This window comes from Alexandromys fortis, unplaced genomic scaffold (assembly GCF_014885135.2).
Source record: "Alexandromys fortis isolate MF-2015 unplaced genomic scaffold, M_Fortis_MF-2015_v1.1 scaffold_208, whole genome shotgun sequence".
Classification (NCBI taxonomy): domain Eukaryota; kingdom Metazoa; phylum Chordata; class Mammalia; order Rodentia; family Cricetidae; genus Alexandromys; species Alexandromys fortis.
In genome coordinates this window covers 1,018,636-1,028,889 of record NW_026068082.1, presented here as the reverse complement: position 1 = coordinate 1,028,889, position 10,254 = coordinate 1,018,636, and the positions used below count along the sequence as shown (strand labels likewise).

Genomic DNA, 10,254 nt, shown 5'->3' with positions numbered 1-10,254 from the left:
TCTCAAGGACTCTTGCTCCTGTCCTGACACATTTCCACAGTTCGCCTAGAACGTATCACAACTCAATCTGCTGGCGGAGGAGGCTTTCACAAAAACGCCTCTACAGAGAGTTCGTGCATTTGCGTTTTGCAGAACACCTGGCAAGGTGGACATTCCTAAACCAGGGCGGCAGAAAAGGACGTCCTACTCAAGAGTGCTGGAAACAGAGCAGGGTCAGAACTAGTTCTGCGAATCTGGCATAGAGGCTGAACTTTGTGGAACGTGCTTCCGGTCACCGCGCGTTTGCCTCTCCTTGTCAGCCTTTTCCAGCAAGAAGAAATCAGGGTTTTCTTTCTTCAGCTTGCCCAGTGACGCCATTAAGGTGCTCAAATGCAAAAAACCCATATGGGTCCCAGCACAGTAACAAAAAGCTGTAGCGATAGCCTCTTCCCTGTGCTCAAGGTGTGAACTCTGGACCATCTTTTTTTTAATTCTAATTGACCGGTGAGAATGCTAGGCAACAGAGAGGCTAATAAAAGCCAAGTTTACCTGTTAGTTTTTTTAAAAAAAAAAGCTAAGTGTCTAGTTTACCTGATGGGATATTTATAACAGATTAACATAATAAATTACTTGTATGTGTGTGTGGGGGGGGGTGTTGTGCTTGTAAGTGCAGGTGCCCAGGCAAGCTAGAAGCATCAGATTTTCCTGGGGCTGGTAGTTATGGGTGCTGAGAACTGTCCTCTGCGTGAGCAGCACAGGATCTTAAGCTCTGAGCCATCTCTCCAGCCTCCCACTGTTGGGTCTTATTCCTAATGGTAATGCCTGGCTGGGACCTCGCAGGTGACTCTCAGGCCCAAAGGGAAGGGAGAGAAGCAGGCACCCCAACCTTCCACCTTGCACGTGGGCTGAGCCGATTGGAAGATGGAGGCTGAGGCCGCCCGGTTGGTGGCCTAGGCGAACCTGGGAAAGGGGCGGCAGCGGTCCGCGCCTCCTGCACCCCCTCGAGCATTCCCGCGGCCTCTGCGCAGAACGCCCAGTGGGTCACTGGCCGCGGGCCCGCCTTCCTCCGCGCTCTGCAGCTCCCGCGAGCAGGATACGGGCATCGGCGTGGCACGGGGCCGCGGCTTGAGCACGTTGAGCGGGTCGCGCTCGGGAGGGTCCTCAGCGCTGCGCGTGTGGCGCCGTGGTCGCGCGGTGTGGAAGCGCAGCAGGGGGACCTCGTTCCTGCGCGCCAGGAACTGCGAGAAGGGCGGCGGGTTGGTGCCAGGCTGGAAGGGGCGCTTGGCGCGGCTCAGGCTTACTAGGTAGTGATGCTGCGGCGACAGGTAGACGTCGTAGCCATTCTCCAGAGTCCACTGGCGGAACCTGCAGTTCTCCGGGCTGAAGTGATGCTGTAGGGGAAGGGAAGCACGAGGAGATGAGGATCGCTGTTCGGTTAAGGGGTACTGCTCAGCCCAGCCCCTCACCTCCCTTTTAAGAAAGGCTGTCCGAGCCCTGAACTTGGCCCTAGCTTCAGGAAAGTGGCCGCTGTAAGAACCCTGGAGGGCACTGCATGAAGGACCTTGATCTGGAGCCCAGCTTGCTGAGCTGGGCTCAGAAAGAGTTGATGACACTCCTCTTGTTCGGTGTCCGCGAGAATTCAACATTCATATTCTCATTCATAGCCATTCATTCTCTCTGTTTATGTCTCTGTCTCTCTTGACTGTCTTCAGGGGGACTAGGCTAACATTCATAGTCCCCAGCCCCTCCTCCTTTGCTCCCTGTCCGCCTTCCTGGGAACTGAATAGGGTTTCATATAGGCCAGGCAAGTGCCTTACCTCTGACCTACAGTCCCAGCCCCCTTTCTACTTTTTTCATTTTGAGGCAGAGACTCATGGAGTTGCCTGGGTTGGGCTTGAACTCTGCTGCTTCTTCAAGGAAGACCTTGAACTTTCAGTCCTCCTGCCTCAGCCAAGCAAGTAGCTTTGATGACGGCTTGGGCCACTTGGCCTGGATTGGAAGGAGGTTGTGGCTTGTCTCTGCCTAGAGACTGGAACTGGGATGGACTTTGAAGGGTCAAACATATATGAAGGTACTGACACCAAGACATAGTGTAGACTGAAGATCAGGGACTTGAACTTGCTAGCAGATAATCTGGGTTTGAACCTCATTCTCCCATTTGTACTGAGTTTTATAGAGTGTCTACCCTGACCTTTACATATTTCCCAGACTGCACAGAGAATTCTAGAGGCGAGGGCTTCCTGTGTGCATAGGTGTCTATCCACTCTGGACAGATGGTCTTGCAGGTGCTGGGAGCGCACAGCAGTAACTAAACAGAAGACTTTTACTTCCGGAACTTCGTAGTGACATTGATAAGGGATTCCTAAATCAGTTGGTCCTTCTTCGTTTCTACCTCAAAATGATTGGGACTATGCTTTAGCCTGTAGTTTTGAAAAACCTTGATTTACAGCCTGAAGGACCAGCCATCACCCTGAGGGCACAGGTAGTTAACTTTGGTGGTCCTTAGTAGGAGGGAGAGCGTCAGGTAACATGCCCCACTTCCTGTTTTCTAAGGGAAGAGACCGAAGTTGGGAGGATTGAGAAAACTTACTCAAGGTCACAGTTGGTAGCAGAACTGTGAAGACACCAAGGGTTGTTCACCTTTGCTAATGTATAAATTTAAAATACGAATTGGCATGGCTTTAGAACCTCTAACATAATAGGAACTGTGTTCCATGCAAGAATGCATACCAAGGGACAGCAAGACCAGAGGCCCAGAGCCTCATTCCAAACCCCAGCGTATAAACCTGAGCACTTCCTACTGAGACTCAGTGAAGTGCTTAGTGAAAGCAAGTAGTGACCAAGGAATACTCTAAATGGAATCTCTAAAGTTCGAAATATTAACCCCCTGATGAGAAATACAGTAAGGGCTGGAGAGATGGCTTGGCGATTAGCAGTGCGGGCATGCTCCTTTCCCAGAGCTCAGTTCCCACACAGACATGGGATTTTAGAATTCACATCCTAGAGAAAGAGATAAAGTCATTATAAACTGGACCAACACAAAAAGAAACTCACCGATCCAAAAATGTTGCCTCTGAGATCCATACAAAGGAACCTTCTAGTTGCGGCTCCTGTTATGACCACGAAGCCGGCATCCTCTGATCTGATCATCAGGGCACCTGCAAGAAAAAACTCTCAGGTCAAAATATGCAGTCACCCCTCCCTGGAAATGCTTTCTGAAAACACCCCCTCCCCATGACACCTCTCTGTCGGGATGACATCACACAGCTCTCCAGGTCTGCCCCTCTCATTTCCGGTGACCCCCACATCAATGCATTTCCTCGCCTCCTGCTTTATTGTCCTCCCAAACGGGGCACCTTGACTTTCCAATGTCCCCCATCCACGCAGCACACAGATTTCCCTCCATCTGGATGCTACTTCCCTCTTTGCCTGGTTATTATCTTTTAGAGTTCTGGGCAGCAGTTGAGCCCTTCTAAGATGGCTGCTTCTGTGATTTCTGTGTTGAGATGTTATTCAGTGACCCAGCTTGTATAAAGCCCAGGTCCCGCTCACTCCCCATCCCAATCTGTATGCTCAGAGATGGTCTCTTATCCCTACCTGCTGAAGTTGCCTCCTTCAAAGTCAGCTGTAGCCGTCTCTGTTTCTTACCTCCCTGACCAGTATTGCTCTTCAGTATAGGACCCCTGTTGTTACTACAGCATGCCCCCTTCTGGCTCTATCATATCTGCACGCCTAAAACCTTTCCCAGAGAAGCAGAGACATCCTCCCCCCCCCCTCAGAAAACATTTAATAGACATCAGGGATGACAGAATTTGCTTCTTGGACCTAGCCCTTTGTGCTTTTCTCACTTGAAGATGCTTTCTCTTTGTGGATGCTGGTCTTGAACAACTTTCAATAAGCTCACTTAAAAACTTGCTTTTGATTACGGCCTACAGTATGCGTGTATCAGCTGCACCTTAAACAATGGGTTGATACCTCGAAAGGGGTATTCCATAATAAAGGCAATATTAAGCCACATTGTGTTGGAAACTGAATGGGGATTCAGCAAGTCTTGACATTTTCTGTTGATAGCAATTCCCTTAGATCTTTAAGGACACTTTTAACTGCCTGCTGCGGAACTTCACCTCACGGCTCCAAGGAGGCTGCGCAGACAGGACTTCTAATCCTGCTTCAGGAAACAGTCTGTGCCTAGTGTGTGATAGAACATCATGGGATGCTCTGAAGCCAAGGCCTCTTTCCCACCCTGGGAGGCTCAGAACAAACACCCGCAATGGGAGTGAGCAGGCAAAGGTCAGCTACCTCCTAACTACAGAGCCTGGAACACGCTGAAGCTGGCATGATGTGGACAGAGGGGATGAAGGCAGACAGGAGCCCAGGGAGGTGACAGCAGAAGAGGACCAATCAGCAAAATTTGTTTGTTTTAAATGGTGCAAAATCGGGTTGCAGGTAAGCCAAGTGGGAGATGCACATGTGTTCTTTCAAAATGATGCCTGACGGTGTGTCTCAGATGTATAGCCCCCACAGGGAAAGTGATGAAATGCCACGGGGACCTACAAAAGGTGATGAAATTGCCCATGAGGGATTCTGGTCCCAATGTGGCTCCTTAAGAACCTGTGGCCTTGGGAATTGCCTCAGAAGCAGTCTTCACTGTGACCTGAGCATAGCATAGCCGTTCCTGCCTGCTTGGTAGGGGTCCCACCAATCAGGAGGGATAATGCTTTGCAAGAGCGACTTGGCGGCTGACCACTTCCGCACCCTGACACCTTGTCAGCCTGCCTGGTGGTGGGAGGCACTGCAGGCAGTGAGCACAGTACCCTCACTCTAGGGACAGTCCTGATGGAAAGCACACTGCAGGGTGAGTGGCTACCAGAGGGGGCACTTTCGAATGAAGCCAACAGCAGTCAACAAGCACATGCTAAGCCGCACACTGAAGGAAAGGAATGGGCTATTAAGCAAGGGTGACAAGCAACTCTTTCCTGCCATTTCCAAAAAGTGAGCTTAATGGGGAGTGGGACGCTGGCCTTGTTCATATTAGAAAAAGCTTACCAACCCCGGGGAGGCCCCAAGGTTCTGAGTTCAGGGGAGCTTGGGCGCCTTTGGGGCAGATCATCCCATCTTGTTAAGACCAATAACCTAAACAGGAGTTGGACACTCAACTCTTAACCAAGAACTTACTACAGCAAAACTTTACATTGAGACAGTAGAAACTGCTGCCTCGTTTTGTCTCCTCAAAGATGTGATGAGAGGCCCTGACCTCCAGGGGCACTGACCACACGTGGTTCAAAGAGGTACATGCAAAGAAGATCGTCATACATGTGAAATAAAATAAGATTGGAATAAAGCCAAGTTTTGCTGTAAATAGCTAATTAATTAAGGGGATGATTATATTAATAATATGTAAAGATAAGAACAAGATAAAGATAAAGTCTGTTTTCAGGGAAATTCACATAGCTGGTTAGTACTTCAGGTCCAGGTCCCCACCCCGCAAAAAGTAAAGCTTATACAAGATAAAATCACACACAAAAGCTGAAGTCAGGTCAGTTCATTGTACTGCCCCTCAGCCACCACGTCCATTGCTCCAGGCTTCCTCTAGCCCCTGTGTCTGTCAGCACCCGAGGAAAAAGGCCTGCCATTCAGACTGCTTTCAAAGCAGGCTGACACCATACATCCTCCCCCTAGCCAGCCTGGACTGTTCCAGAGTGACTTCTTGGTCTCTGCAGAGGCCCTCCAGCAAAGGAATTCTATGATTCTATGCGTTCTCTATTTATAAGCAAATTTCCAATCTCTGAAACCGAAATAGTTTATCCTTATGCCCTGCCCAGTGTTTGAAATCACTTGCGGTCTTACAGCGGAAGTCGGGGCAGTCTTCCAGGGGAGGAGCCCAGTGGTGCTTCCTAAAAGTTTGATAGTGCGCTGGGAAATGAGAAGTCAATGAACTATGTCACTTGCAGTGACAGGGGCCGGGTGGTCAGGCACCTTGGAGGTCCAGTTTCACAGAGCACAAGCAGTGCTGGGGACCCATGAAGTGTACCCGGATTTATTGCAGGTTCTCCCCATCAGGCCCTGACCTCCAAGAGGGAACTCTAGGGTCCTGCTTTACCCCCTTGAGTTCTGGACGATGCTTGGTATTTGGAGAGAGCCTTTCTCCTCCTCACCTCACCTTGAACAGGTGTAAGCTGCTGGCTTTGTGTGTGCCTGTATCTGGCTGCTAGATTTAAGGTCTATTGATCATAGCAGAGAGAACATCATGCATGCAGCAAGGCCACATCCAGAAACCGCCTTCACCCATTACAACAGCAGAGGATAACATACTCCCATCGAAAGTTCTTCAGTGAAATGCAGATCGTTACTACTCTGAATGCTCTAAGTGAACCCAGTTACATCCTCTCAACTCCTCCAGGAACTTTTTAGATTTTGGCTTGTATTTCACATGCCTGGCTGTCTTGTCTTCACGCCTGTGCACCACATGTGTGTAGGTTTGGGTTTTTCTCTCATGTGTCTTGCTGTCTGGTCTGCGTGTATGTCTGGGCACCGCATTTCTGCAGTGCCATTGGAGGTCAGAAGAGGGCATTGGATCTCCTGGAGCTGGAGTTATGGATCGCTGTAAGCCACTACTCGGTGCTGGACTGAACCCGGCTCCTCTGCAAGAGCAGCAAGTGCTCTCAGCTGCTGAGCCACCTTTCCAGTCCTCCTTGGAATACTTCTTACATGACTGCTAAAATAGAAACCATGTTTGCCAATACCCATCTCTCATCTCTCTATTTTCTATATATCAGCCCTTATGCTTGAAGGGGCTCTCATTTTAATACATGTAGTTGATTGACATTTATGGCTTGTGATCCAAATTTCCATAGACTCTATTTCTAAGAATATTCCAGGTGTTTCACAGCACCAGGGAGTTCACAACCAGTTCAGTTTGTTAGCAACTAAGCACATTTCAACTTCCCAGAGAACCACCAACTCCTACAGAGAGCACCCAGCATACCCGCTGGATAGATGCATACAGTCAGACTTGTCAAGGAAACATATCTTAGTGGTCTCTCTGTAACACATGTCCCTTGAGGAGATTTTGTTTTGAAACAGAGTCTCGCTTTGCAGCCCTGCCTAGTCTGGAGCCCACTATGTAGACCAGGTTGGCCCTGCATTGTATTAAGGATGTGCTCGGCTCTTGAGAATGCATCCTAGTCAGAATACTAGAACTCAGAGTTGAAGAGTCCCTGTTTCATCTATTTTAGATCTTGGGGTCCTGGGATCTCCCCCACTGTCTCCCACGGTTACATTTCATCATCTGTGGTTCTGTCTGGGTTATTCTCTTTGAGTCTTGTCTTTCTATCCATTTTCCCTCCGATTCCTAGACAGAAGGAAAGAAAACTGTTTCGTGTCATTGGCAGTGATTATTTGGGTTGAGAAAAACCTGTAAGTCCAATTGAGGAGGAGGAGGAGGAAAAACATCTTCCTTTTAGGTTCCTCTCTCTCTCTCTCTCTCTCTCTCTCTCTCTCTCTCTCTCTCACACACACACACACACACACACACACACACACACAGAGAGAGAGAGAGAGAGAGAGACCACCGTGCACCAAGAATCTAGAAAATTAGCTTCTCCCTCTCATCTAGCTCCAGACTTCCCCTGCACCCCTCGAGGTCAACAACAGGACAACAGGTAGCCTCCCCTCTTCCCATCCTGGACCCAGTACTCACTGTAGATGGTCTGGTGGGGTGTGCCATCTACATGGCCATCCTTGTGGATCTGTAGGTGATAGCTGTTCCTGGCTGTAGCCGTGTACAGGTGAGTCAGGCTGCCCCAGTTGGAGCCAAGCAGAGGGGAGGTGTCAGGGTAGGCTCCAACAGTGCCCAGGCTGCAGGCACCACACAGAGCACCCACCAGGAGTCTGAGGCAGGTCCCCAGCATCGCACTGCTCTCTGAGTGGCTAATGCTGAGTTTGAAATCTGACACTCGCAGACGGGGCCGGGACCTTTGCTGGCCTTCTTCTCTTCCTAGGAAGAAACCGAGAAGTGGAGTGGGGATCCTGGATTCCCTCCTTTGGGCCCCGGGACTTTTAAAGGGTAGTGGTATGACATCAAACAGGAAAAACAGCGCTGCCACATCCTCTGTGTTGTAATCGGCCTTTTGAAGAAAAAGCCCAGGCTCCTTAGGCTTGCGGAAGGCACGTCGGTTCCAGGCACACACATACAGGCATGCACACGCCCCTCAATTTCAAGCCAGTGCTCCCAAAAGTGAAGAGCGCGTGGGCAAAAGTTATCTATGACCGTGGGTCATCCGTTGACCTGTCCCACTTCCATCAGGAAATGTGAAGGCAGCCAACAGTCTTTAAAAAAAATAGCAACACACCAGACACCCGCCTCCTCAGCAGCTCACCTCCCTTCAGTGGACTGAGTTTGGTTTGCTGAGACCTTTTACCTCCAGCTGCCAAGAATGTGCCGAGCTACTCCTGGATGCTGCATTAGGCAGGTGTCTTGAATGATACGGAGATATATGGTTCCATCACACAAGTGAGACCCCCCCCCCCACATACCTCACGGTGGGTTGTTAGGTAGGAACAAGAGCTCACCACCCCCATTCCCATTTGCAAAGACTTCAAGACAAGAAGAAAGAAAATAAGGTCTTGAGGTCAGCAAAAATGGCAAGGGCTGGCTTCTCAGTTTCCCTCGTTTGGATGATGCAGGGACCTAAACTGGCAATTATGGCTTTGCCAATAGGAAGGAGACTCATTTGGAGGATTGGAACGACACTGCTGGCTAAGCAGAGGGGTCTGAGGACAGGAAGCATCTAGGAGCTGAAGGATGGCATCTCCATGGCCGGGATCTGCACACCGGGACCTGGTTGTGTGAGTGGATGCCTCGTGGCAGACAATGCTCTCCACACACCCTCTGCAGAGGTGCATCCGATGCAGGGGTCGGGGAGTTAGGGGCGTGTGCTAGGACTAACACATAGTCCGTTGGAGGGCAGGCTGCTGTAACAGACACCAGAAAGGCAAGACCACAAGGAAAGAGCTGCTCACTCAACTATCCCAGTTTACTGAGTGCCTACCATGGAGAGTTATACCATATAGGACATCAAAATTCACATAAGAGAGCAAGATGGGACCAATCCAGCCAAGAAAGCAGGTAAAGACAGGTAACCATGGTGTAAAGCACTGGTTGAGGCAAGTGGAGATGCCAGTCTTACCTCCAAAAGAGCAGAGGAGGGCAGACTGGACGCTGGCTCGCCTAAGCCCTTAGAATACTGCATTAACTCCCACAGCCCATCGGAGCCAAAGTTATGTGACCTACCTCTGGGTAAGAAAGAACAGGTAGTGAAGAGATCACTTTTCCCCTCTAGCAACCCAAGCTTTCTTTCTCCCAGGCTATATCTTCAGGGAACATGTGCTTGTCACTCACTCCAAGGTTGGTAGAAGTTGCCTGACATTTAATTGTTCATGTCTGAGTCTTCTTTAATAATGACCACAAGGGGGTGGTGGCACACGCCTGTGTTCCAGTGTTTTGGAGATAGAGGCAGGAGGACCAGGAGTTTAAGGTCAGGAGGTTGGAGGCCAGCCTGGGCTACGTGAGATCCTGTCTCAAATGCCTACTAAATGCCTCCAGCTCCTGGCGCTATCAGACTTGGGTTGTTCTCAGCATTGGTTAGAGAAGCTTTACTCTGCAGTGGGCAGCAGCCGATGCAGACTCTGGTCAACATACAACGAGCAAGGGACTGAGAGCTCAGCCCTAAATTGGACACCAGTATCAGCATCCACCTCCATGAAGGCACAGATAATGTCACAGAAGAAAAGGTGGAATGACTTCAAAGCTGGAGGAAGGGGAGGAGTGCTGGGATATGCTGTCTCCTGGGCCATACAGCTGTTGTATCCACAGAGCCCCAGCAACTGTGGTTGCCTGTACAAGGTCAAACCAACCAAACCCTCAGCATAGACAGAACGGATAGATTTCCAGGCCTCAACCCTTACTGAGGAGAAACTGTTGGCAGGAAATCTTTGCTGGGGGAAGAATGGTCATTCTTTTCTGGATGTGGTCACTGGTAGGTTTCCCATGCTCCAGGGAATGGTCCCATATCAGTACACATAAGACCACTCTAACTGCACCTGATGAGTTATTGAGGGAAGAGATATGATACTAAGTTGGGAGGGTACATGTTGAGAGAGATAAGGAGAGTTTGAGGGGGGTGATGCGGTAGATATGATCATAGCCCATTGTATACATGTATCAAATTATCAAAAATAAAAATTTAAAAAAGAAAATCCCAACAACAATAACAA

The 10,254-nt window shown here is 49.6% G+C and overlaps 1 protein-coding gene across 1 annotated transcript; it reads right to left on the bottom strand.

Moving 5' to 3' along the window:
• Positions 1-7,998, bottom strand: Fgf23 (fibroblast growth factor 23). Its single transcript, XM_050122002.1, has 3 exons — positions 7,679-7,998; positions 3,034-3,137; positions 1-1,370 (listed from the first exon to the last, which is right to left on the bottom strand). The coding sequence occupies exons 1-3, from the start codon at positions 7,887-7,889 to the stop codon at positions 930-932; spliced, it is 756 nt and encodes a 251-aa protein (XP_049977959.1). The 5' UTR covers positions 7,890-7,998; the 3' UTR covers positions 1-929.
• Between the last annotated feature and the right edge of the window lie 2,256 nt (positions 7,999-10,254).